Source organism: Malaclemys terrapin, chromosome 7, assembly GCF_027887155.1.
Source record: "Malaclemys terrapin pileata isolate rMalTer1 chromosome 7, rMalTer1.hap1, whole genome shotgun sequence".
NCBI lineage: Eukaryota > Metazoa > Chordata > Testudines > Emydidae > Malaclemys > Malaclemys terrapin.
Window position 1 is genome coordinate 6,355,372 of NC_071511.1, and position 25,431 is coordinate 6,380,802.

At 42.1% G+C, this 25,431-nt stretch overlaps 1 protein-coding gene across 30 annotated transcripts in view; it reads right to left on the bottom strand.

Annotated features, from left to right (window-relative positions):
• The window catches only part of MAGI1 (membrane associated guanylate kinase, WW and PDZ domain containing 1), a 490,274-nt gene that overhangs the window by 67,127 nt on the left and 397,716 nt on the right, over positions 1-25,431 (bottom strand). For 11 of the 30 annotated variants that reach the window (XM_054033639.1, XM_054033638.1, XM_054033636.1 and 8 more), the window contains exons 5-11: positions 21,094-21,304; positions 17,745-17,827; positions 14,657-14,692; positions 9,384-9,441; positions 5,071-5,159; positions 4,147-4,239; positions 865-927 (exon numbers count right to left, since the gene is read on the bottom strand). In XM_054033639.1, the coding sequence (XP_053889614.1) occupies positions 865-927; positions 4,147-4,239; positions 5,071-5,159; positions 9,384-9,441; positions 14,657-14,692; positions 17,745-17,827; positions 21,094-21,304 (633 nt within the window). The remainder of the gene's footprint in view (positions 1-864; positions 928-4,146; positions 4,240-5,070; positions 5,160-9,383; positions 9,442-14,656; positions 14,693-17,744; positions 17,828-21,093; positions 21,305-25,431) is intronic. The other 19 variants (XM_054033646.1, XM_054033645.1, XM_054033653.1 and 16 more) reach the window with 5 other exon arrangements.

The following is a 25,431-nucleotide window of genomic DNA, read 5'->3' on the forward strand; positions in this document are numbered from 1 at the left end:
CCCACCCCAGTCTTTCATCCCCAACTGCACCAAAATAAAGGAAGCTTTGTGAGGGGATCTCGCTTCCTTGAGTATAATCCCCCACCCTGTATATATTAACTGCAATGTTCTTCAGATGCTGCCCTGCTCAACCAAAGCACTGCCTTTGACTCGTGCTCCTCTCCACACTCTGCCTGAAGTGCATGAAACAGTATCGACAGTGGTGCATGGGAACCACAAAAGGAATCACAGGGCCAGACTGGCTGTGCCGGAGGGGCGTTATCCGTGCTCCCTGGGAGCTTGCTATGGAGTGCAGAGAGCTTTAAATGCTTAATAAATAAATAAAACATCCTATGGAGGTAGGGTCCATGTAAAAGACACTGCATGGGTTCTGAAAAGTAGTCACATTGCCTGCTCTGCTGCCAGGAGATCAAACATCTCTGCACTTGTGACTGTTTTTTACCCAGGTCCCTGGAGGGAAAAAGCTGTACCACTGAGACCCCTGGTGACAACTCTAGGATTGACAGGGCTTGAGGTGCATTATAATCAGAACGCCCAATGTGCATTTAAGAACTCATCACCAAGTTTCTGCTCCGAAAGGCAGATCTCTAGGGTGCTGCTTGCTTTGCGGGATGTGACCCCCCACAAGTGTTTCAGGTGTGCAAAAAGTGTTCTCCCCCCAGAAAATGTTAGCAAGATGTGAGGTAATGACTCGCCTCATGGCCTCTTTGAAACACAAGAACACAATCCTTGTGTATACGAATCCATCGTGCTAAGAGCAGCATTTTTATGCTGCCTCTTGGCTGTAATGGGAGGTGAAGGGGGTCCATTTTTTTAACCCTAAATGAACGTTATAACTGGATGCCGAAAGACAAAGCTACACACCAAGTTGCCGAGTGGTAGCTGCTGCTCTTCCGGGCTTTGTGCAACACTCCCAGACAGCAGAGCCTGAAACGAAAGAGGGGGCACCTCAGCTGAGCTCTCCCAAAGAAAGTGAGCAAGTGTGAGAGTGAAATAATTGCCACGAGTGAGAGAGGAGCCATGGGTGTGAGTGAGTGAGAGAGAGGAGGCAAGTACAAGCGAGGGCACACGCTGTGAGGAAGTGTGCCAGTGAACATCTGACCGAGCGACCGGGAGACTAGAGCTTTCACGTAATGTCACCATGAGGGAAAGTGGTCAGAGCAGGAGAGGCTGATCAGCTGAGAAAAGGTCCCCAAAGTAACCATAAACCCTTACGTTTAAAGTAAATTCAAGAGGATAAGAGCTAAAAACCGACCAAGTACAGAGTCAAAGCGCAGCATTCACCTCCCACGTGGGGCATGAGAGGTAAAGTCTGTATTATATATAATTTTTTTTAAAAACAATGGGTCTGATTTTGGCCACTTTATGCCGCTCCAGCTGTGTAGAGGGCGTGTAAAGGCACTGCCGCGGGCCAGGGGAGAACTTCCACTGGAGCAGGAGAATGTCAGGGCTATTGGATATGGCCCTATGTTGCTCCCCACCACAGCCCCCGGAACAGAAAGGAATGGGAGATTCTGGGCTATCCCAGACTGCAGCACGGTGCATAGGGATCCAGAGTAAGGCTGCCTTCAGCTGGTGCATTCCCCGCCACGTGGCACGGGCCCGTGAGAAGCAGTACAGAATCCATCCCAAAGGATGGACAGCTGTTTCCTCTTTTCACTTGAATCCATTCTACCTGTTCCATGACTGCATATTTTTGCTTTGACAAATACACCCTATTTAGTCTTAAAAAAAGTATCATGACAAAAATACCGTTCTCATGATAGATTCAAGATTCTCTTATTGCTCATTGCTTATAATGTAAGCTGCAGAGCACAGAAACAATGGCTCCAAATTGCCTGTTTATTTTCTCCCCACATTTAAATAAGTTTGAAGCAAACATTTTAATTAAAAATCTGCCAGGGAGCGTTAATTACTGAAACAATTATATTGACCGATTGGCGCACTCATTGCAAAGATTTCTATCGACTTCAGAAATGGGCAAGGATGGTGTCCCTAGCCTCTTTTTGCCAAAAGCTGGGAATGGGTGACAGGGGATGGATCACTTGATGATTCCCTGTTCTGTTCATTCCCTCTGGGGCACCTGGCATTGGCCACTGTCGGAAGACAGGATACTGGGCTAGATGGATCTTGGTCTGACCCAGTATGGCCGTTCTTATGAAGGAGCCTGGTTGGCTCAACTACATTCCACATGATCAGTACCCCTGCATTACAATATGCAGCCGCTTGGACAGCCTTTGCTTTGTTCTTAAGGCATAACGGAGAGATGTGACATTGATGGTTCTATTGGGTGGTATGGTCGCTCTTGTCCAACATGATTCGCTGTCCTGTGGTTCTCCTCCTGGATGGGCAGGGAGCTTCAGGTAACGATGATTCCCAACTCCCACTGACCAGGAAGCTGCACCAGACCTCACCTCTGCCCTCCAATGGCTTTCCCTCTGCCAGTCTGGATGACTGCATTCTATTCTAATTGCCCTTGGGTTGCATCCGCTTTGCAGCATGGCTCACCCTGTTCTGCAGGGACGAGTGCCTAGCACCTGCAGCCCACTGCACTATCTATTTATTCGAGTCAGAGAATGATTTACAGTGCTAGCGACAAACCTGCAAGGCCTGAGCTCTAGTTATTGGAGAGACCAGCTCCCTCTCTTTACACATAGTTACGGCTGCTGTTGATACTTGGACTTAGTTAATCCATGGCTGGCTGGGGAAGGCTCTCACCTGGGGATCTTGCCTTGCACTCTAGCAAGTTTCAGATCACGCTGCAGCCCTTCTATGCAGTCCTTTATGTTGCTCCGAGCATTTATCTTCCTGGCCGGTGGGATGGTTATGACAAGCCGCTTTTCCAGGAGTGGTGGGACATACGCAGAATGTTGCACGAGCATTGAAATGGCATCAGTAAATAAGGTCCTCACCCTGCAAACACTTTTGCACTTGCTTCCCTTTAAGCACAGCAGCAGTTCTCTTCATTTTAAACGGAAGCACGTGCATGAGTATTTGCAGAAGTGGAGTTGATGCTTGTGTGTTTTATGGAGTGCACTTTGCTTCAGTTGCGATAGGCACCTATCATAATGCCTACACAGGAAAAATTTGTAGAGGCTCTAGGAACTCACTGAATTTCATCTCATGGAGTTTCCACTTAATCATCCCAGTGGTGGGATATGATTTTTCCTTCCAAGCCCTCAGTTACTGAGACATCTAGAGTGTCAGGGCTTTCATGTGGAGGTCAGTACCCCTGCCCTGCACTCTGACTAGCACAGCTCCCTCATCAGCCACGTTACAATGGTCTTCCCAAAACATTTCTGGCATGGAAAGCTTCACAACACAGAAGTAAAAGGAAACACTGACCAAGTCACCTCTCTGCCAGGACCCACTCCTGGCAAGTCTAAATGTGAGACACAGAAGTGGCTATTTGTGAAGGAACGTGAGCGTCACAGAGCTAATGAGCACTTCACAAACAGTCTGCTGTGAAACTGTGGCAAACACAGTATGCATTGTTTTGGCACCAGAAAGTATTGACCAGCTCTAGGAGGACAATGGTGTCAAACAATTTTAATTTGCATGACTCTCTCAGCCTACTTGCTCATGTTTAGCAAATGACAGGGGTAACAATTATACACTAGCTTTGGCCGCAATAATATCCAACCACACACCCTCTACCCCATTTCTGCCCTGATCATATTATAACATAAAATATTGTTAGCCTGCATTATTACATATTATAAGAACCACACTTTATCCTTGGTAGATTTGTTTCCTGTCCATACAGGCAAGAAAATAACAACAGCCAAATGTGTTCTAACATAGTTTGACCACACAGTATTGCAAGAAGGGGGTGAGTTCTATATGCGTTTGCACACACCCATTATATCGTACTTTAAACAATTTGCTTTTAATCTGTTAATAAGATTCTAATTCATATTTTCAGTATCTTTTGAAAGACCTGAAATGCGAGAGAGAGATTTGCAGAAATCCGTTCTCTAAGAGGCACACCTATTCCCATGCCTATACACTCTTCTGTGTAAGACCCACAGTTCTCAAAGTCCAGAGAAATTCCGGAAATTGGTGTTTTGTGTCCTCACTACACTACTATTGAAGGTCCTGTTTCTGAAAGTTTCATTATAATGGAAAAAACTTATTGGATGTTACCTTGTACTGGTGCTTCTCGAACTGGCTCTTGGGTGTTTGGAGCATGGTTTGGAACAGCCGGTGGACCAAGAGATGGATGCTCTTCTGTCCATTCTAGAGATAAAAAATATATAAAACATAACTATAGTAGAACAAAATCACCCACCTGAGTAGGACTAAACCTTCTAGAAAAGCAAGGAGACTGGAGGAGGAGGAGAGGACTGAAAAGTGGAGGAGGCCATGTTGGTTGCGTGGATTTGCATTGGGAGTTCCAAGGGATGCAGCCAATCAAAGTGTCATGCAGAAATTCCATCGCATACCTGCATTCTAAATGGCTGAGACGGTTTCATTTCAGTGCTATTGCTGCATTACATGATTTATAATCATCCAAAAATGTGTCAAAATAATGAAATAACTGACTGATGCGGAACATGTTTGCAATACCCAAGAATTTACTCTTAGCATAAATGTAAAAAGGAGTTTAATTCATATTTGATACTACTCTCTCATCTTTCTTTAAGTTTTATTAGTACCAGGACAAATATAAAAATGACCTCTTGAAAAAAAAAATCATAGTTCAGGCTCACCAGTCGATTTTTATAATTCCCGGGGAGCAAGCAAGCTTGCTTTGTAACCGATCAATCTTTCAGAAATAAGTGAAAAGTAGTTAAAAAATTCTCCCAATTTCAGAGATTCAAAGCCATTAAGAGCTAATATATTTGATCATTTCTCCTTTGCCTCGTGCTATTCAGTCTTCTAGTAGGAGCGCAAACTACATGCCCCTTCATATCTCATTGTGGGTACAATCCACCCCTTAAAATCACAGGGATCACTATGTAAGTATTTTAATGAAGGACCAATATGTCCATGTGGGGTTGTAAACTCAAGGGAGCGCATATTCTGTTAACAAATCTCTCAAGCATAATGCTCTCCACGGGTGCCAACCTTCTGGTGGTTGTTGCTGCTGCTCAAGCTGTTTTTTCCGTTTCGCTTCCAGAACTGGATTCTCATATTGTGTCTTCCTGTTAATGTGGCTGGAGAAGAAAGAGAGCAATAAATTAGGAAACATTTTGTGTGGCAAACAAAAATGACAGCCAGACTCGAAATTCCCGAGACAAAGGGGGCAAAAAAGCGAACAGCCAGGCATATGGCGAAACACTCACCAACTTGTGCCAAATGCTCATTTAGGAAAACAAGCACAACTTATCTGCTGGGACATCTTGAACAGGAATGGCTAATTCTTTCAACTACAATAAGAAGCAGTTTAACTGTGAAAATGAGATTAAGGCAGAAAGGATGCCCTGTCTGACTACATGTTAAAAGACAGACCTACATCATCCCGGCTTTAATCAGATTCCCAGAGGTGCAGTCATTCCCCGGCTCAGGGAAGTTAAAAAAAATATAAAAATAAAAATCTGGTAACATCTGTCAGCTATCTAATCAATGCACAATATTAATATGGTGGGTGAAAAATACTTGCAAAGCTTTGCACTGCAGATATGGGCAGCAAGACAGATGGAATGAAGGGGAATGTGTGACCTTGGCACAAGAAGTATTTTGAATTAGCAACCATTAAATAATCTGGTTTGAAACCAACATAAATCAATCCAAGTCGGCTACAAAATAAGATTACTTACCTGTAAATGTGTGTAGGAACTCCTAATGTCTATGCATCATACATTGCATCAGATGGACAGAGTTAACCCTTTTGTGAAACCCATGGAAAAAATGACAGCGCCACAAAATTGCTAAAGAACTACTAATCTGTTGAAGCGGTTAAAGTTCTGCTGGAATTTACATGGCTTGTGAATTAGACAGCTTCTTAATGGAGTCAGAGATTCAGTAGAAAAAGTATTAACCAGTGTGTTAAACACAATATTCAGGCATGTTGAACTCCCTCCCTCCCTCTCTCTCTCACACGCAGCTGTATCTGAGACATCTTTATCGCACTCCTTATCTTGAGATTCCCTGGCTATGCAATTTAGCAGAGCCACAGAACTGCGTTAACTTCCTCTATAATATGCGAGGGACAGTCTACAGGTCAGAGTGCATTGTGTTCCACCACAGGCCAGGAACACACCCATATCAGACGTAACATCTACACATTCAGACTCGAAACAAGGGACAGATGTTTAACAGGGAGGGTACTCAACCATTGGAACAACTTAAATGGGGATGTGATAGATTCTCTATCACTTGAAGTCTTTCAATCAAGACTGGATGGATACCTTTTTAAGAGATCTGTTCTAGCTCAAACAGAAGGGCTCGATACAAAAATTAATCCGTGTAATTTTCTGGCCTGTTTTACAGGAGATCAGACCAGGTGATCACAATGGTCCCTTCTGGCCTTAAAATCTATGCTGACGGTGAAGGGGATCAGGAGAGGCTGGTTTAAAACCAGCTATCCCAGTTTTATGGTAGATTATAATTTCCCTATACTAGGGCAATTCTCAACTGCCCTCTGCTTTGATGGCACAAGGCAAGCCTAGCAAGATGTGTTGACTGCAAACAGTCATTAGCAATTTTATGAGAATGATAACAGAACTGTGAAAAAGACCAATCCAGCACTGAGGTACGATGTGCTGCACTTACTGTAGGCAATCAATCAAATTGCAACACCTCAATAAGTTCTATTTCAAAAGAGGCTGGCATGGTATGGACTCAATATTTCAGGTTTATTCTGAATCACAGGCCCAGCTGAAATGGCCTGCAGAGCTGCACTCTGCGGGATCGTCAGTTGTTTGAATACTTGGAGAACTGATGACAAAGGTAGGAAAAAGCGTGGTGAAATTTAACATGTCTCACCAGCATGAAAACATTAGCCAATTGTGGAGACATATCATCAGGATGGTCTTCTCTGGATTGGTTCTACTGAGAAAACGATAGGTAAAGCACTAGCAAAATACACCTATTTGAAGAGTCAATACAAAATAGTGAAAATCTGTATCAGAAACTACAGTACATCGATATATTGATTCGGGTGCAATTTTCACACAAGTCATAGGGACAATTTCAGTTACTCTTTACACAATGGCATCTCTTTGCATAAAACTTACTGAGATGAATATCTTAAAAATCCTAATGCGCGGACACACAATTTCTCTAATGCTTATCTGTGAATTTCAAGCATCGGTTGCTTTAAGCACCTAGCCAGTGTTAACGGTTTTTGGTTAAAATTCAACTATAGTCCAGTACAAAAGTTTACCATTAAGAAAGTGTGTTTTGCTGTCTCGAAGTCCGTTCCATAGTTATCTTCAAAACAACTGTTTGCAAATAACTGCAGAACATTCACTACAGAGTTCCACTCAGAATGGTCTTCCTTGGGTTCACAAAAAGGATAATTTTTTTAAAAATAAGCCTGATGCTAGACTGTTGATTTAATGAATCTAATAAGCATATGAAAACAAATTCATGAAACCTATAAGAGACTGTCAATTTCATATATCAGTGGAAGGCTGAGAAGAATTTAATGGTTTCCAAAAAATGACATCACTTAAGTTTTTCATGAAATGAAAAACATTCAGTGTAACAGAACATACATGTGTTTGTGTAAGAGAGAGAAATCTATTTTATATCTGTATTAGTAGATGATAGATATTAAGTAAAATGGTCTTTTATATCACATTGTTGTTACAGTCCTAGTTAATCTCACACTAGGGAGTGGCCCGAAATTAATGGGCATGCATATGCAAAGTGGCATTGGAAATGCTGGAAAGAGACCTCTTGGCATGACATTTAATAGATGAAAAATACCCCCGATATCTCTGGCAAATAAATGTCAGGCCTTAATTATACAGTTTGCTAAACCTTGTTTCCCAAGGCACAGATGGTGGGGTCAAAAATGAGCCAAAGCAGATAGAATCCGTATTCCATGTCTATTCTGAAGGCTATCCTAAGCCATCCTAACAGACAGGAGCGTACACATAATTAAAAATTCATTTTATGGGGTCAGTGATGAAACAAAACTTGGTTCTCCGATTTCCCAAGGGAGCGATCTGTCAGCTAGATAAAGAGGAAGCTGTTCAAATTCTGGAGAGAGTTACATTAAACCCATAATTCTTTACAATACAATACAGGAACCTTTATGGTTACTATTTGATTACACAAGCACTGTCATTTTTCATGTCTTGTTTTTTTTTTTTTATTGAATCGGTAATCTGTTTTATGAGAACACATTTTGATCACACTGCTTTACTAAGGAAATTGCTAAATTAATCACATACATTTATTCAAAGCTAGAATGGGTATCTCGGCTAAAAAGAATTCTGTGTCTTTGCCAAGAATGGGTCTCAGGCATCTAGAGAACAGTACTCCTCCTTGCCTTTACTTCTAGCTATGCATTTATTAAGGAATTCAGGCCTCTGAGGTTTCCCAATGCTCCAATCCCACTAGGCCTCTTCACTATATAAGACCACTTGCAGTAATACTGCTGAACAAGCCCTACACTTGGAGCTGGGGTGTGTGATTTCCAGCTCGAGGAGACATACTCGTGCAAAACCAATAATAGCGTAAGCTACGGGGGCACAGGCAGCGGATTGCGCTCGGTGCCTGAGTACATACCCTTGAGGTCTGGAGGCATTTGTACTCAGAATGGCTAGCCCATGCTGCCACTGACTGCTGCCCGTGCTACTGCAGCCACGTTGCTATTGTGAGTGCACTAGCTTGATGAGAGCTAGAAGAAGTATATCTCCGCAAGCCGGGAATCACATCCCCGGCTCCATGTGCAGAACAGCTCATTCATGAACTTTGATCTGGTACCGTTTCACAATGGACTAAATCAAAGTGCAATAACCAACTGTTAATATGCATCAGCAGGGCCAATGGACTGTTAATCCGCAGCAGGGTAGCGTGCGGTGGATAGCTTGCCACAAACTAAACGCTCGTGTTGGCAAGCCCTAAGTGTACAGCACTCCTGTTTAGGTCACATCCTGTAATGCTGAGCCACAGCCAGCCACCAGGGGGGGCAGAAGAGCAACATATGATGTGCCTTCCTTCTTGAGACCAAGAATATTAACTCTTCACTTCCAGTATCTGGAGAAGTACGAGTCTTTAGGTTGCCTGTGCATTGTGATAGTACTGCGAGCTACAAACAAAGCAATCAGTGTGGGTGACTCTTTTTTGGTGGTGGTGGAGGCAAACACCACTACCCCCAGCTGTGAGCCATTCAGTTGCAATGAATGATAAAGATACAGCAAATTCAGCTGGAAAAAGTTCTTATCTACTTGACACTGAAAACAGAAACGTCAAGCAACACTTACTCTACATAGTAGACTCCATATACAGGATCTTCAATCTTTTCCCAACCAGCAGGCAATTCTGGGGGCAGGAGAAAAGGTACATGAATGCCTTAAAGATATAGTTTTCAGACAGGCGTCCCGGTTTCACTTAGCTTACAGAATTCCACATCAGCTCATAATCTCACCTAGAGAATAACTATCAGGAAAGAGGATCATCACAGCCATCATTTCCGTATCAGTACATAGTCTAATGAGCACAAATATTACTGTAACCTTACCGGGAGGGGGGTTAACAAACCTGTGGAAAGCAGTCACCTCTGCCCATTGCCTATAGTTTTAGCAGGTCAATATTTTGTTTCATTTTATTATTTAGATTCCTGGGTTAAATGAACAGTCATGCATTCCTTGTTTAAGAGTCTCTAGGAGGTGCCTCTCTGTAGATGTTTTGGTTAGGGAAAAGTAAATTTTTTTTACTCCTCTGCTAAGTATTTGCAGTAACCGTCCTTAAATACATTTCAGCATTTACCATGATTTCTACATTAGCACCCAAATGTCCCCCTCAGGACCAGGAGCCCATTATGCTAGATGCTATGCAAACACAAATGTACTTCACTGTAGAATACTTGATATAAAAGCATTTAATGCCATAAGCACATGTAACAGTCATTTTCATTTTTTTTTAATTAGAACAATTACTAAAAACAGGTCCGAAGATGAAATTTGCATTTGGAAATCTATCCCCACTTTGTGCCTGCAGATTTTCTAGACTGGAGGCATATGGTACTTCTTTATCCACAATCAGTGAACATCTTAACCTCTGATGATAGGACAAGAAGCAATGGGCTTAAACTGTAGCAAGGGAGGTTTAGGTTGGACATTAGGAAAAACTTCCTGTCAGCGTGGTTAAGCACTGGAATAAATTGCCTAGGAGGGTTGTGGAATCTCCATCATTGTCTAACCTGCTCTTAAAAATCTCCAAAGACCTGTCAGGGAAGGTCTAGATAATACTTAGTCCTGCCACAAATGCAGGGGACTGGACTAGATGACCTCTCGAGGTCCCTTTCACTCTATGATTCTTCAGCATAGTAGTGAGGGTTATTTGAACTGTATGTATTACTCAAGGGCCTGATCCTACTCCCACTGAATCAAACAAAGCTCCCAATGGCTTTAGGGCCTGAGGTACTACCAGGGCCAGCCCACAACATTTTGGCACCTGAGGCGGGGAGCTCAAATGACGCCCCCATGCGCCCTCGCTTTGAAAGGTCTCAATTCTGCCTTCCTCCAGCAAAGCACTCCACCATCTCTGTGCATCTAGAGCAGACAGAATACATATGCACCAGCAACAGACACAATTTTCTACACTCTGGGTCCTAGTGGCACCCCTCCTGTCTCCCCCACAGTCTGGCACCTGAGGTGGCCGCCTCAGTTCGCCTTATGGTAAGGCCAGCCCAAGTTACTTTAAAGAAAGAACCATCGCCATATAATAATCATGCATATGAAGACTATTAAAATACCCCAGTGAGAAAGAATTCCTCATAAAAGCAGCACTTATTGCCAAGTTGACAAGACCAATGGGAAATAATCTGTGTTTATTCATTATGGAATGCAAAGATTTATTTTTATTAATGGTATCAGTTGCGTAGCCAATACAATCAAGCAGTGGCCCATTAATCAGAATAATGTAACTGTATTGTTCAGTATTTACCGACATCAGCTACACTGCCATAAAGGCACAAATAATTCCAGACTGAAAATGAAGAGAAGCCACACAAATACATATGGGGTAATTACTCAGAGTTTATGTTTGCATTCAGAATTGGCTGAACATCAGAAGAAATTAATTTTGTGGGTTTTGCTCCACAAGTCCCTTGTTTGCAAATAAAAGCCATGTTTCCCCCCTGTTCTTTATTTTTACACTTATCAAGTTTAAGTATCTTTGGATTCCTTGAGACATAAGCAACCAAATGCAAGCCAGTGCTAACCTTTGGGTATGAAACCACTTTGCAATCTTCTGAGCAGATCTCTTTTGCATGCTTACCAAATGAATGGGTTTGAAATTGACATTCCTCTACAAAGCACAAAAGTAATGTCAATATTAAAATGGAAGCGCAAAACTAAAGGCCACGTCCTGGAAGTCTTTACTCAGTTGAAACTCCCACTGATTTGAATGATGGAAAGACTGGGGTTTAGTCAAAAAGTTTCAAACCATTAAATATCTAACACAGACAAGAATCAAAAGAGTCAAAAGTATTGGCTGACATTTCATTCTTAATTTATTCCACTGTGGAAGCAGACGGCTGTGGAGGCCAGGTTGGAACGAGAGACGGAAGTAGAGCACCAAAACAAGAGTTAAAGTTGGAGAGTGATGCTTCAGTTTGTTGGCTACGCTTTTTGTGTCACAACCTTAAATAATGTTTATTTTATTTTCAAATGTCATGCTATTGTTTTTGGCCAGTGTCATTGCCTTATCTTTATTTAAAATGTTTTTAGTATTAACATTTCATTTTTGTTTTCTGTAAAAGAAAAGAACATTTATGGAAGGTCACAAAACAAGGACCTTGGAATTACTCCACTGACATTCCAGGCTATTGGATAAATACTTCTTTAAGCTGTTTTAAATTTAACAAAACACATTTCTACATGTGTTGAAAACCAACAAGATAAGAACGGATTCTTTGGAGCCATAAGTAGTCTATTATGTAGATCCACATCGACGACTCTAATAAAAAGTCTTTTGAAATGCTCTAAAGCAAGAAATTACTCTGCATTAGCAGTACCCACTTTGCAAAGTCCAATATCTGGGTTGTTTTAAATGCTTCCCCCCAATCTTCAAGATGAGCCAGAGCAATTAGATCATAGAGTATAGCTCCGACCCAGGAAAGGAATCGCCATTCCTGCAGTCCCATGTGGTTCTATGAGGGCACACTCGTGTGGACCCCCATGGAGGATTATAATCTAATATTAATTCAGAGCAAGAGCAGCAACCTATTCATTTGGCCTTAAGTGCCCAACTTATATTTTTAAGCATGGTGTCAAAACACGTTCCTAGCTGAGAGCCTGTTGGTCAGTGTTCCAACCTACAAGAGTGATAAAGCCCTGAAAATCAGGAAAGCCACCAGCCCAGATTGAGAGTTTCCTTGCCCCTCTGCACCCATGTAAGAATCTAGCCCTAAGACCTTTTGCTAGAGCATTCCATCCTTTATGAGTCATAGCTCATAAATGCCAATGGACCTACACTAGAAAACTAAGCCCTGAAATTCACTAGAGCTTGACTGATCATAGCCATTTTGGAAGTCGGGCTCAGAGATTTTTACCAGCCTGCAATTTATTCTGCAGTCTCCGATATTGCTACGACTGGTTGAGCTGCACAGAAGTGAATTACAGGTCTCAGTGTTCCTAGTGTAGACAAGACTAGTAGGAGTTGCCCATGTGTAACAGTGTTAAATCTTTCCCTAAGTGTTTAATTTCTATCCTAAAATGGCACTGTTCTGTTAAAACAGAGGGCATCTATATTACTACCTATTAAATCAGTTTCTTTAGAAAATATAAGATAAATACAAAATATTGTGAAAGTTTCAAGTGGATTTCTATTTAATTTTCTCACAATCAGAAAACAAATGTTAAGCTTTAGTTAAACTAGGTGCGTTAATCTCTGGCACAAACCAATTTATACTAACCACTGGTGTTCCTATTGTACTGGAGATTTTGTTGATCTGTTTTGACAATACTTCTCTGACCTTGCTGGCACTGACTGAACAACTGCAAATGTTAAACTTCTTTCTTGACATACAAATGCTTGTAAACCCCTGTAGTATTTATATGGACCCCGATTTTACAAACACTTGTCTATACTACTGTGAGGAGTCCCACGGATATCAATTGAACTACTCGTGTTAGTAAAGTTAAGCACATGTGTGAGTTGGTGCAGGATCAGGGCCATGGTTATCAACCAATGGTCTTCCCTGAATCTACTGCCTCTGTCCATCCTTCCCTTAGAGTTACACTGTGTGCTGAAGGGTAATAGAAGGAGTAAACATTTACGTTTAGTTGTTACCCATAACCTTGTTATTTTATACTACTATTACTTCATCTTTACTGTTTTTGAGACATTTTAATTAAAAATACATTTCGGTTCAGCTGTCTTCATGCACTTATTCTTGATGTTATTTTAGTCTGTGAAAGATTACCAGCCATCGCAATGGAAACCTTAGCGCTGTGGGTTGTGCCAACACCTGCTACAGGAATTGATAAATTATTCCTTTATGTAATCTCTTTCCAAGTGTTGCACTAAAAGGAGTTAGGTTCTTAACATTATTCCAGCCACACTAACCACAAGAGCAGCTTCTTGCATAGCATTTTAAAAAGCAGTCAATATTTATTGACGGCTTCTGGCATATCAATCACACAGAAGTGGGACGCAGTCTGCGCTTTCAAGTAATTACGGAAACCAGAGATTAATTCCACTGTAATATAATTGGCTACCATACAAAGCTATAAATTTCTTTAAAGCAATGAACGACCTAAGGAAAATACAGTCACATATAACATATTGATCCCTTTCAGCTCTCAAAATGGACTAGAATGTGGAGCAGAAATAATGATCTAATAGTTCTCTGCACTAGAATTACAGACTGAACTAACTAATGCTACATGAGATTAGATATTATGATTGCATTCTTCAAAAACACTTAGAAACTATCACTAGGCCACGCCATCTAAAATCAATTTATTCTTGATTTATAACATCAACTACTGGGGCAAAATTTCTGCTGTTTCATTGACAAATTCAGCAAAAACATTCTGTGGGATATTTTTAGTCAGTTTTCCAAATTTCACTTAGCTTCTCTAATCTGGAAAGCTGGGTACTAACCCCCCAAAAAGTCTTATGTATGTGCTTACCCTTCACATAATTTGGAAGTCAATGGAGCTACTCATTGGGTGAAATCCCAACCTCACTGAAGTCAATGGCAAAACTCCATTGACTTCATCAGGGTGAAAATTAAAACCCACTGTGCATAAGGGTGAACATTTTCTCAAGCCTTTGCAAGATTGAGGCTTTACTTTGTTTCTCTTCTTTGGGATCCAATACCATAGGAACTGTGCCTTAAGATTCCACATCATGGGAAAAACATCTATTTTCAGTGCCAAAAATCCTGATACATTTTGTTACTGAATTAGGCCTCGTTGAAATTAAAAATTGAAAGATGCAAAATGACACAAAAGAGAGGTCAAGCAATGAGAGGCTAAAAATGGTACAGTCAGTCATACAGCAAAATGAGAGATGGATGATTTACCTAGTTCACTGTCCAGTTCCTCCGTGTGTACCCCTTCTTCTCCAAGGGAAGAGCAGTAAATGAGACAGAAAAAATTAAAAGAAAATTTCAGATACCAGCACCAAGTAAGATATTGCTATAGTAAACAGAAGAACCAACACCAATTTTGCACAGACCAAACTCTCAGTTTATCACATCTTAGTGATCAGAGTATTTATGGATCTTGATGTGGGTCATAAAAGAACAGGTTCTTGCACTGTTAAAATAATTGTGGATCAGCTACTTTCATGCCATCGTTTGATTAGATTGATAAACAAATTTGCATGGTCATCATTTTTCTGGCAAAACACTCCTCTCAGATGCAGCTGGCTATATATTTATCAGGAGATCAAAGCGGAGTGCAGATCTGAGAGGAACTCTTTGCTCCTAAGTAGGATGTCATTTAGAACCCAGTTCAGTGTGGTATTTAAACAAGCATCTAAATGGAATACGTAGCTAGCTCTACTGACTTAACTGGGACTACCTTATGCACTTAAGTTACGCATGTGCTTAAGTGCCTTGCTCAGTTGGGGCCTAAGCCTCCAATCCTGCAAAACAGATGCACAGTAATGACCCTGACACTCAGATGGAGCTGCATTAGCTTCAAAGAGGCCTCATTTTCATCAGTTAACAATGACAGATGATTAAGGTATCGCTTAGCTTATGAATAATACCGCAGTCAGAACATGAAAGGTGATGACCCAACTAGAATGCAGATGGTAAAACAAGCTGGGACGTAACAGAAAAGTTTTAGCTATGTTACTAAATGACACACATAAGAGATACAATACCATTAAATTGCTGTTGATAACTATGACACTGAAGAAATACTTTATGTGCTCTAACTTACCCATGAACTGTTTGTATTATAGTAGGCCAGAATAATTGGTTAGACATTTGTGTGTGAAATGCTAATAGGCATTTTCTTCATATGATAAACAATAGAAAACTTTCAGAGATTTGTACCCTGCCATGGAAAGAATACAACACAGCTAAAATTCAAAGCAAGTTTGAAAAGATGTATAACACTCAAAGTATTTACTTTTTCCACTGTACACATGATGTGACCAAGCCTGAAAACAGACATGCAACTTTACTCCTGGGAGTGGCCCCAGAGCCTTCAGTGGAGCTACTCACATGAATAATCTTTTGTCCACACTAGCTGGATCATTTGGGATTTGGGATTTGCAATGTTATTTTACCTTTTCTTCACACCTAGGAGCTTTTATTGAACTATAAAGAAAGACTAGAACAGCGAAGTAGAAGTGTGCAGTGCACTAAATACGTAATGAGTTTTACTACTTGCTGTTAGAAAAATACTAATGAATTAGCAAATAGAGGCAGGAACGATAAAATGAGCTGAAAGTAAGGAACTGCCGAACCAAGACACAGCTACTTTTTAAAAAAAGATTACCCTGTTCTAAATTAACTGTCCCAATTACACAAGCTGTTCAGGCACCTATTTTTTAATTGAAAAGTCTGAGGGTATAACAGAATGGCAGACTCTGGCATGTGGTACCAGAATGAAGGGCATCCTCTGGTAAGTCATCCTGATTCTTGTATCCTGACCCTGTATGAAAGTGCAGGGTGTTTCCTGCTGAGTCACGGTGGCAGGTGCATCTTGTTAACTTCATCCAGATTATAAACAGGAGTTGGAGCCGCACTCTGAAGAGGGAGTTAGGACAGAGGATGTGCTTCAGGGAAAACTCTAGCCTCAGCCAGGAGAAAGCTTAGGCTGTCATTTATGTTCTATTTTAAATCGTTTCTCCGAGGTCCCAGTGATGCATCTATTTTTAGACCCTAGTCCTGCGAAGGGATCAACCCGGGATGAAGGATCTCCGTGCCTGGAGTCCTACAGACTTTGCAGGATCTAGTCTCGGACAGAAGGGGCCAAAATTTCAAAGGGCTCTCAAGCAGGCCTCTAAAAACTGAATGCATAGTGTCTTGTCTAAAATTTGTGCAATCACAAGACATCTTGTATTTTGCGAGCATTCAAGTCCATTCGCCATGTGTACAAGTACCTGGTTTTCTCATGTAAAAGTGGTTTGGTCAGTCAAATCCAGGCATTACATGTGAAAAAAACTCAGATGTGAAAAAAACGGAGGTCAACAATTTACAAGATTGTAACAGCAACTTTAGAGGTGACTTCTGAACCAATCAGGTCCGTTCCTTTCCTAAGTAAGATAATATCCCTAAAACATAGGAGCCTGATTCACAAATAGCTTGAGCGAGAAGGAGATTGATCATAATCTCCAAATTAGCTTTAGGATAATAATGCAGACACTCTAAAATGCTCCTGGCTAGCACTGTGCCAGTTAAAATGCCACTGTTTTCCTGTTTTGGTTTTTTGTGTATGTGTTAAAGGTCAACGGACCAAAATTTGTGTGCATATTTTCACCGTTTTACTGGCCTTTATTATTTTTGCAAGTTTTAAAGGTAAACTTAAGTAAAATACCTCCTCTTCCAGTCACATATTGGGATGCTTGATTTATTTATGTGCCTTCAAACTGGACATTGGCTTGCATTTTCAACATCTCAAGGAATGCAAAATGATATTGGTGCAAATTAAGTGATAAAAATCCATGATTTCAAATATAATTTCTCTTTAGCAAACATAATGCTAACTAGACAATCAGAATGTAACATTCCAAAGTGAAGCAATACATTAACCTTTTAATTCTACCCAAATGAGGAAATAATAATTTCCTTTGGAGCCACTTAAAACATACTAACCACAGTATAAAGCAATGGGCCATGCAGAGTACATTTACTCTGTGCCTGCACAGGAGTGCTAGCTAGCACATGCATTCAAAGGATCTTGGTCTCATTCAGCAACAATGAACATTTAAATCCTTTTGTGCAAAAGTGGATGCCTCCTAGTTCTAGTACTTCTGCGATTGTTTGACTCGAGATCATTTGAAAATCATGATGATTCACCTTACGTGTGAGTTCATACTGGTTATCCCTGTTCTTTGTTTTACATTTTGCAATCATAGTATTGTTTTCGGGGGGGAAAATTCTAAATTAGAGCAAACACACTAAGTTTAGTTCACTATTTTCAGTCCCTTACCGTCATCTTCACATTCTTCTAGTGGCTTCTGCTGTTTGTTCAGGCACCGTGGGTCTAGCCAAGATGTTGTTTTAGTATTATGGCTGCAAACCAGAAATGGAAATATGACCTTTGTTAATAAACCGAGCTAAAGTACCAGTGACAGAAAAACATGGGCCCCTCTATTATTCAACTGAGCTGAAAGCGTTTTTTATTTCAGAAGAAATATAACAACAATTTTATGGTTTATAAAACAGGCTAGCAAGTCAGGAGACTTTCAGCATTGACAGAAAAAAATATCTGAGATTTTAAGAATAGTCACCACTAGAAGTCAGAAATTCACGTGTAAGGCCACAGGAGTAACTATAGCAAGGACACTCTGATCACATTTGAATGCGGAGGCTAACTGGTGAACTCATCGACCAATGAGAACTGGTTGGGAAATGGGTTATTTCCTCCGGAAAATTTTCAACTTTTTTTTTTATTTTCATCTAAATTTTATTTTGAAATTTGTTGGGTTTTGACAGAAAACATCAATCAGAACAGATATTTCCAGAGAAAATGTTCCTGTTAACAGGACTGTGATGGAAATCGTGACGAGCGCAACTTCCAACTCTTTCTATTTCTATTCACGAGTCCATGGACCAGCTCCTGACTTCGGTCCCAAGGATGAAGATTGTGTGTACGTCCTCTTTAACTATACTTTGTAGGGATGCTTTTCTCCTAATTTTGATTTGTGTCTTAGAACGAGGGGTAAGATAACCTCTTAAATCTATAAGCTAGTCCTGGTGCTTGGTGCATTCTTCTGCATATTAGCTAACCTGGAGAGACGAACCTCTTCTAAAACTGAAATATCATTTATCTAGCTTCACCTTTGGCTCTCCTTAATAGTTCTTAGTTCTAATGTCATATCAATACTGTTCACTCCACATTCAAGGTTCTCAAAGAGGTTTAACAAACTTTAACTACGCCTCACAACACCCATTGTGAACTAAGGCATGATGTAATGAGGACTATGTTCCTTTCGGGACCAACAGCCAACCAGCATGACTCGATGTCTGACTTATTCTTGTGTCTGAGTACTGTAGTAAAAGGTCCTTGGTTTCACCCATTTCATTAGTCAGCCTTCCCAATGCAGAAGGAAGACATTCAATTCTTTTGTGCACTTCAGAGAGTTTCTGATGAATTCATTGGTCGTGGTTTGGGTTTCTCAGACTAGTAAATTGAACTCTAGCAATGCAAGGCAAATCATCAATAATAAAGCAGAGGGGTTCCTCCAATGTATAAAAAGTTTGCGGTTCGCTAGGGAAAATGGTGGTGATATGGATGGGTACAGTATTTGCATATTTTTAGCAAGTGTCAGTCCGGTAGGTCATTCCCAATGACAGGAGAACCCCATAAGCTCTTGTTAGCTTAAGCATACAACATTTATCTGAGCCTCCTCCATCGGATAAACTCATGAGAACAAACTTTTGTGCTCTTTGCAATATTCCTGGGTTTTGTTTGGATAGGGCATATTATAAAAGCAGCCTTTCACATGGAATTTCTGCTCCTGACCCTGTAACCAGCGAGGTGTACAAAATCATTGGGTGGGATTTGTTTTCTTTTTCTAAAGTTACACTGAAACGCAGTTGAACTGCAGGCAATAGTTGAGATCATTATTATTTGTTATGAACAGAATCACACCCATCCTCTCTCTTCTCCCTGCTTTGTGGCATAACTTGCAACAGCATTAAAGAATCAAGAACGCACATAGAAGTAAGGACAGATCCAGAAGTAATCATGGACACGTACATGATTTTAATAACAGAAACATCCTTCTCCTACCTAATTTTTGTCACAAAAGGGCTAACAAGTCTTTAAAGACCATTTGGAAATTCAGGGCTTTCGCTCATTAAAAGACTGCATAAACATGTAATAAATCACTCTGCCTCCAAAAAGTGTTTCAAAGAATGAAGGTAGTAGCACAAAATCACCATTCAGATACAACTGAGGGCAGAGCACCATGTTTAGTATAATGAACATGCCGCGATTCAAATTGAAGCACAAATAGGATGAATACTGCTATATCCTCAGAATACTGGGCATTCTGGTACTTTTGTGCCTATCTCAGAGGCATGACCTCACCTCCACTAGCATAATCTTGCACACACAGTGTATGCGAGGCCATGCTGCACAGAGGGTGCCATTTTGAAGTGCCTGCCAGTCTGCCCCTGCTGGCGGAGTGACCTCCCCAGAATCTCTCCCAAAGGACATGATCGCTTCAATTCTAGACATTAGAGGATCAGAGCCACTCCACCAGCAAATAATGTAGCGTAACTCCTTTAAATCAAAGTCAGTTTGGCTGTTATCTTACCCATAGGAAAACAGTTGGGGTTTTTAAACATGTCAAAGCTGAGGTTCTGGTCTAAATACAATATAAAAGAAAAGCCAGCTTTGTATCTGGATGCGTTGTATTTGGTCTGTAGCTAGAGGGGCTCAGTTTCCATTACTACCGTATACTAACCATCAAAACCAAATTTGAATTCCTTGCCTCATATCCATAAAGCCAGATAAGGGATTTGTTTAGCTTCTTGTTTTCCAGTTGCAAACACTATTTGCACTCTTCTGATGACTAGCTAACTCTGTTGGCGGAATCTCTCGTATTCGCCAGTCCTGTTTTAGCAGCTTCTACAGTCTTAATAAGTCTCTAAGTACAATTAGAGACCATTATTTATGGTACGAAAAAAATCAATCTTAAGACCACCTTAAAACGGCTGACACTACAAAGCTGTCAAGCAAAAAGTATCCACGGCACTATGTCTTCCTGGCTCTTCCAAATACTGTGTGCCAAATTCTGCTCTGAGTTATGCCCTGTGCAAGCCCACTGGAGCACGTCAGCATCCAATTTGGACCCTTCTCTTTAATGAGAACAGCAGTGCACCGAGTTAGCTCCCTGGCTCTGCTATTGACTGAGCATGGGGTTGGAGGAATTTTCCCCTGACCAGTCTGATGTACACAGGCAGGCTCTGAAAGAGAGTTCTTAACGTCTTTCAGTTAGGAGCTTTCATCCCAAACTAGAAAACTAACCAATATTTTTAACTGCCTGTGGCTCTTGTAACTATCTTTGTAAAAAAACTACAGTTGCTCTGCAAATATATTGGATCTCCAACACCTCTGAACTCTGCAAGAGTTTGGCTGCTTGATCCACTCAGGAAATGCACAAGTAGGAGCAACAATGTCTTACAACTGGTCAAGATCTTTTAGTTCTTAAAAGCAACTGTAGACATTAAATACACATGGTTTGTATGTATGTACATTTGCAGACAGAGATTACACACACACACACACAAACACACACACACAAAAGACAACAAAGTATGAGCTTTACTCTATAAAATAGACTTCTCCATTCTCGGTATAGGCCATCTCCCAGTTTTCAGGTAGAGGACCTAGGTTTTCCTCTGCAGAAGGAGGTAGGTATTGAGGGAGCTTCTGAGATGGTTCCGTGGTGGGAACGGCGGTGATGCTAATATTCACAGGAGGTGGCGCTGTTTCTCTTATACTATGTATATTGTGCTCGTCTTGGTCACCAGAATCTGCTGTAGAATCACAAAAAGAATTATCGGTAATCACACTCAAATATTTGTACCACCTTTTCTTCCTTGTTCATTTGTTTGTGTCCATACCTGCGTTGGTATTTGTTCCAAAGCCTCACCTTACCTTTCAAAGCACAGGACTTGGGAGACGGATAGTGAGTTTTCCTGTAGCTATTCCTTCTGAAGCCCCAATCCTGCAAACTGGAGCCTGCTGAAGTAACTGAGTTCAGTGGGGCTCTGAAAGGGTGCAGGGGCCCACCCACAAAGAACTGCTTATGGGATTGGAGAATAAGATTTCCTTTCAGCAGAAAGATTGATTGGCAGAGTTTCAGAATTGTCTAAGGTACCTTGGAGCACAAGTCAATGATGCGGTGGTGTTCTTTCATATTAAACAATTTCATACTGAGCAACTGCAATAATTTATTTCAATGTTTTATAATCGAGCCGTGAGATCCTGCTGTAAGGGGCAGCTTGCAACACTCTGTTCTGCCCCCATCCCTAGGGTTTTACAACGCTGTTCATCTCCAGAGCCTCTAAGTGCCCTCCAGGTAAAATCCATAGCAGTAGTACAGTCCCTAGTGACGGCTGCATGGTTCTCCTCTCTCTTGAGGAAAAATCTCTGTTTGCAGTATTTGGGGGGCAGGGGTCAGAGGGGAGGGAGGGAATAGGGGGTTATTGGATCCCTGCAGACCATAACCCGCCCTCCAAAATGGCAACGGTGTAGGGTCTCTGCAGCAACTCCTCACATCCTTAACCCTTAGGAGCTGCTCCACACAAACTGGATCTCTGCTCCTAATTACACGACGGAGCCTCTAGTTACATAGCTATGTTGGCATAGCCCAGTAGCGTAGGCTTGGCCTGCACCCTCAGAAGGGGTTTTCCTGTGAGTGTACAAACACTAACTCCCTGAGCAAGGCTACGTCTACACATAAGCAATAGAATGGCACAGCTGCAGCTACGCCGCTGTAGTGGAGACACTTCCTGTAGTGACTACCGTCACTGCAGTAAATTTACCCTCGCAAGAGGCTGTAGCTAGGCCAGTGGAAGAATTGCTCTGTCATCTTAGCTGAGTCTACAGTGGTGCAAACATTTTAACAGCCCTGAGTGATACTTCTAGGACAGCTTAAATTTTGGGTGTGACCAGGCCTAAGTTAGCTATGTCAAGGGAACTCTTCTGTTGGCATCTACACTGGGAGTTTAGGTCAGCATAAGTTTATTCACACTCCGACTGACATAGCTACATTGAGATAACTTTCCAGTGTAGACCAGGCCTTGGTTTACAGATGTTATAAACACTGCTGTGTCTTGGGGCTGGCCTACACTAGAAAATTAGATCGACCCAGCTATGTCATGCTCGGGGGTGTGAAAAATCCACACCCCTGAGTGACAAAGTTAAGCTGACCTACGTCCCCATGGAGACAGGACTAGGTCAACCGTCGACTTAGTTACTGCCTCTCGGGAAGCTGCATTTACTACGGTGACAGGAGAATCCCTCCTGTTGCTGTAGTGAGTGTCTACACCAGTAGTTCTCAACCAATTTACCACAGTAGGCTTCATATGCATCTCTCTATGTGTTATGTGGGCCATATGGACACAATATATATACTACCTGTATGACCGTGAGGATGTCACATGGGCTGCAGCTGTGTGCTGATTGGCCCACAAGCAGCTTACGGTGTGAGAACCACTGGTCTATACCGAAGCGCTACAGTGGCGCAGCAGCAGCCCTGAAGCTGTGCCACTATAGGCTGCTAAGTGTAGACATAGCTTAGTAAAGGGAGCAGGGCTGTCCCTAGGGGGGTGCAGGGCCCGGGACGGAAGTCACATCACTTCCAGGACCGACCATGCCAGGGGCGGGTAGAGGAGGCTGGTGGAGGCGGTGCCTCCTCAAAAAGCCAGGCGCGGCCCCGATGACAATGCCCCCCTCCAGGGCCCTGCTTTGGCGGGGCCGCTGGGCTCCAGGGGGCTGGGGCCATGCCGCCCGCCTTCCTGGGACTGGGTGCACTCTCCCACGGGTGGAAGGGGTGGGGCTGAGGGTAGCCTCCCCCAGCCAGCAGTTCACCCGCCACCCATGCAGCACTGGCCACTCGCGCCAACCCACGGGGCCCCCAAAGTGCAGGGCCTGGAGCAGTTGCCCCAATTCGCCGTCCCCTGGGGACAGCTTTGCTTCTTGAAGGGAGGTGGAAATCCACAGCAGTCTTCCAAAACCAGAGCTACTGGACACTTAAAAACTCCTTGCCATGGTAAACCCCTGCCTGCTGTTTCTGTGAACAAGAAAGGCACTGATATAATATTTTCTAAACCAGAAAAGACCAAGATTAGTTCAACACCCTTACAGTCTGCTTCCTGCATTAGCTCCTTTCAATATTTTAAAGTAGAGATTGGCAAGATTAAGAAACTAAAATATGATTCATCCCTTCCCACCCATCAGATCATTAGTGTAAACATGCCAAAGCTTGAAAACACAAGTCTAAGAAAGACCCTCTGCAGAACAGGGAGAATTTTAAGTTGGTTAGCAGGATTATCCCTTGCATCAAATAATGGAGATATCCTGTCTCCTAGAACTGGAAGGGACCTTGAAAGGTCATCGAGTCCAGTCCCCTGCCTTCACTAGCAGGACCAAGTACTGATTTTGCCCCAGATCCCTAAGTGGCCCCCTCAAGGATTGAACTCACAACCCTGGGTTTAGCAGGCCAATGCTCAAACCAATGCTCTTCTATCCAGATTTCGTGCTCATTTGGTGGAGACAAGGGGCCAAAGTCTGATCTCATGATGACAGATTATTTGTATCTTTCATTAACTCACAGAGTAGAAAACACTAGTCAGAGGGAATTATAGTAAATATATACCTCCTGTCTCTGTAAAAGGCAAAGCAGTGTGTTAGTTTCACCGTTAAACTGTTCTAGTCAGGGCCAGTTCCCATTAGAAAGGAGATTAATTAGATCTCAGAATGGCCTTTTCCCAACAACAGGTCCTGTGAGGGTGGGATGGGGTGGGAGTTGCAAAGTCACTTTATATTTATATTTATATTCAGCAGTAGGGAGTTTTGCAAAAGGGATGCGGAGCTGGGATAAGGGCTCCAAACCACAGAGAGATTTACCTTCAAAAGGATAGTTCAGTGATTTGAGCATTTGTGAGTTCAATCCTTGAGGGGACCTTTGGGGATTGGTCCTGCTTTGAGCAGGGGGTTGGACTAGATGACCTCCTGAGGTCCCCCTGATATTCTATGTTCTATGAACTTTTGGGGCTGGTAAGAAGCAAAGATGGAACAAACAAACTGAACACAATCCTGAAAAAAATCTGGGAATTTCACCTGGGGGGAATAGGGAAAAGGGGGTGACTGCTAAAAGGAGGAGCCAGGCATATCAAAGGGACTTAATGGGCTGGCAAAGAGACTCAGAGAATCAACAGGACTGAGGAAAAAAAACAGACACAAGAGGATGTGCCTCTGAGATACTGTCTGGCTAATAGGCTGAGAAGTTGACCAAGGAGATAGAAGAGAACAGATGCTTTTCCTAAGAAAGCCATTACAGAGTCGTAGATTCTAAGATCTGGTCTATACTACAGACTTACATTGGTATAACTATGTCGCTCAGGGGTGTGAAAAATCCATGCCCCTGAGTGATGTAGTTACACCGACCCAACCCTCAGTGTAGCAGGAGAAATTTTCCCGTCAACATAGTTACTGCCAGATTAACTATGCTGATAGGCGAGCTCTCTCCCGTCGGCATAGAGCTTCTTCACTGATGCACTATAGCGGTGCAGTAGAGCCGATGCAGTGTTTTAAGTGTAGATCTGCCCTATGACCAGAAGGGACCATTGTGAGCCTCTAATCTAATCCCCTACATAACATGGGCCATAGAACTCCCCTGACAGGCCACAGATCTCCTGTCCATTACAAGGAAACCTGTGCACCTAGCCAGACGAGCCTCTGTCATATGCCAAGCCTGACATATTGTAAGCTCCTTGGGGTCTTTTTGTTCTGTGTTTGTGCAGCGCCCAGCACAAGGGGGTTATGGTCCATCACTGCATAGGTGCTGGAATTAGGGCTGTAGGAGGTGCTGCAGGTGTATATACAGCATTTACAGTTTGCTTCAGTGAGTCTCAGCACCCCCACTATACAAATTTTT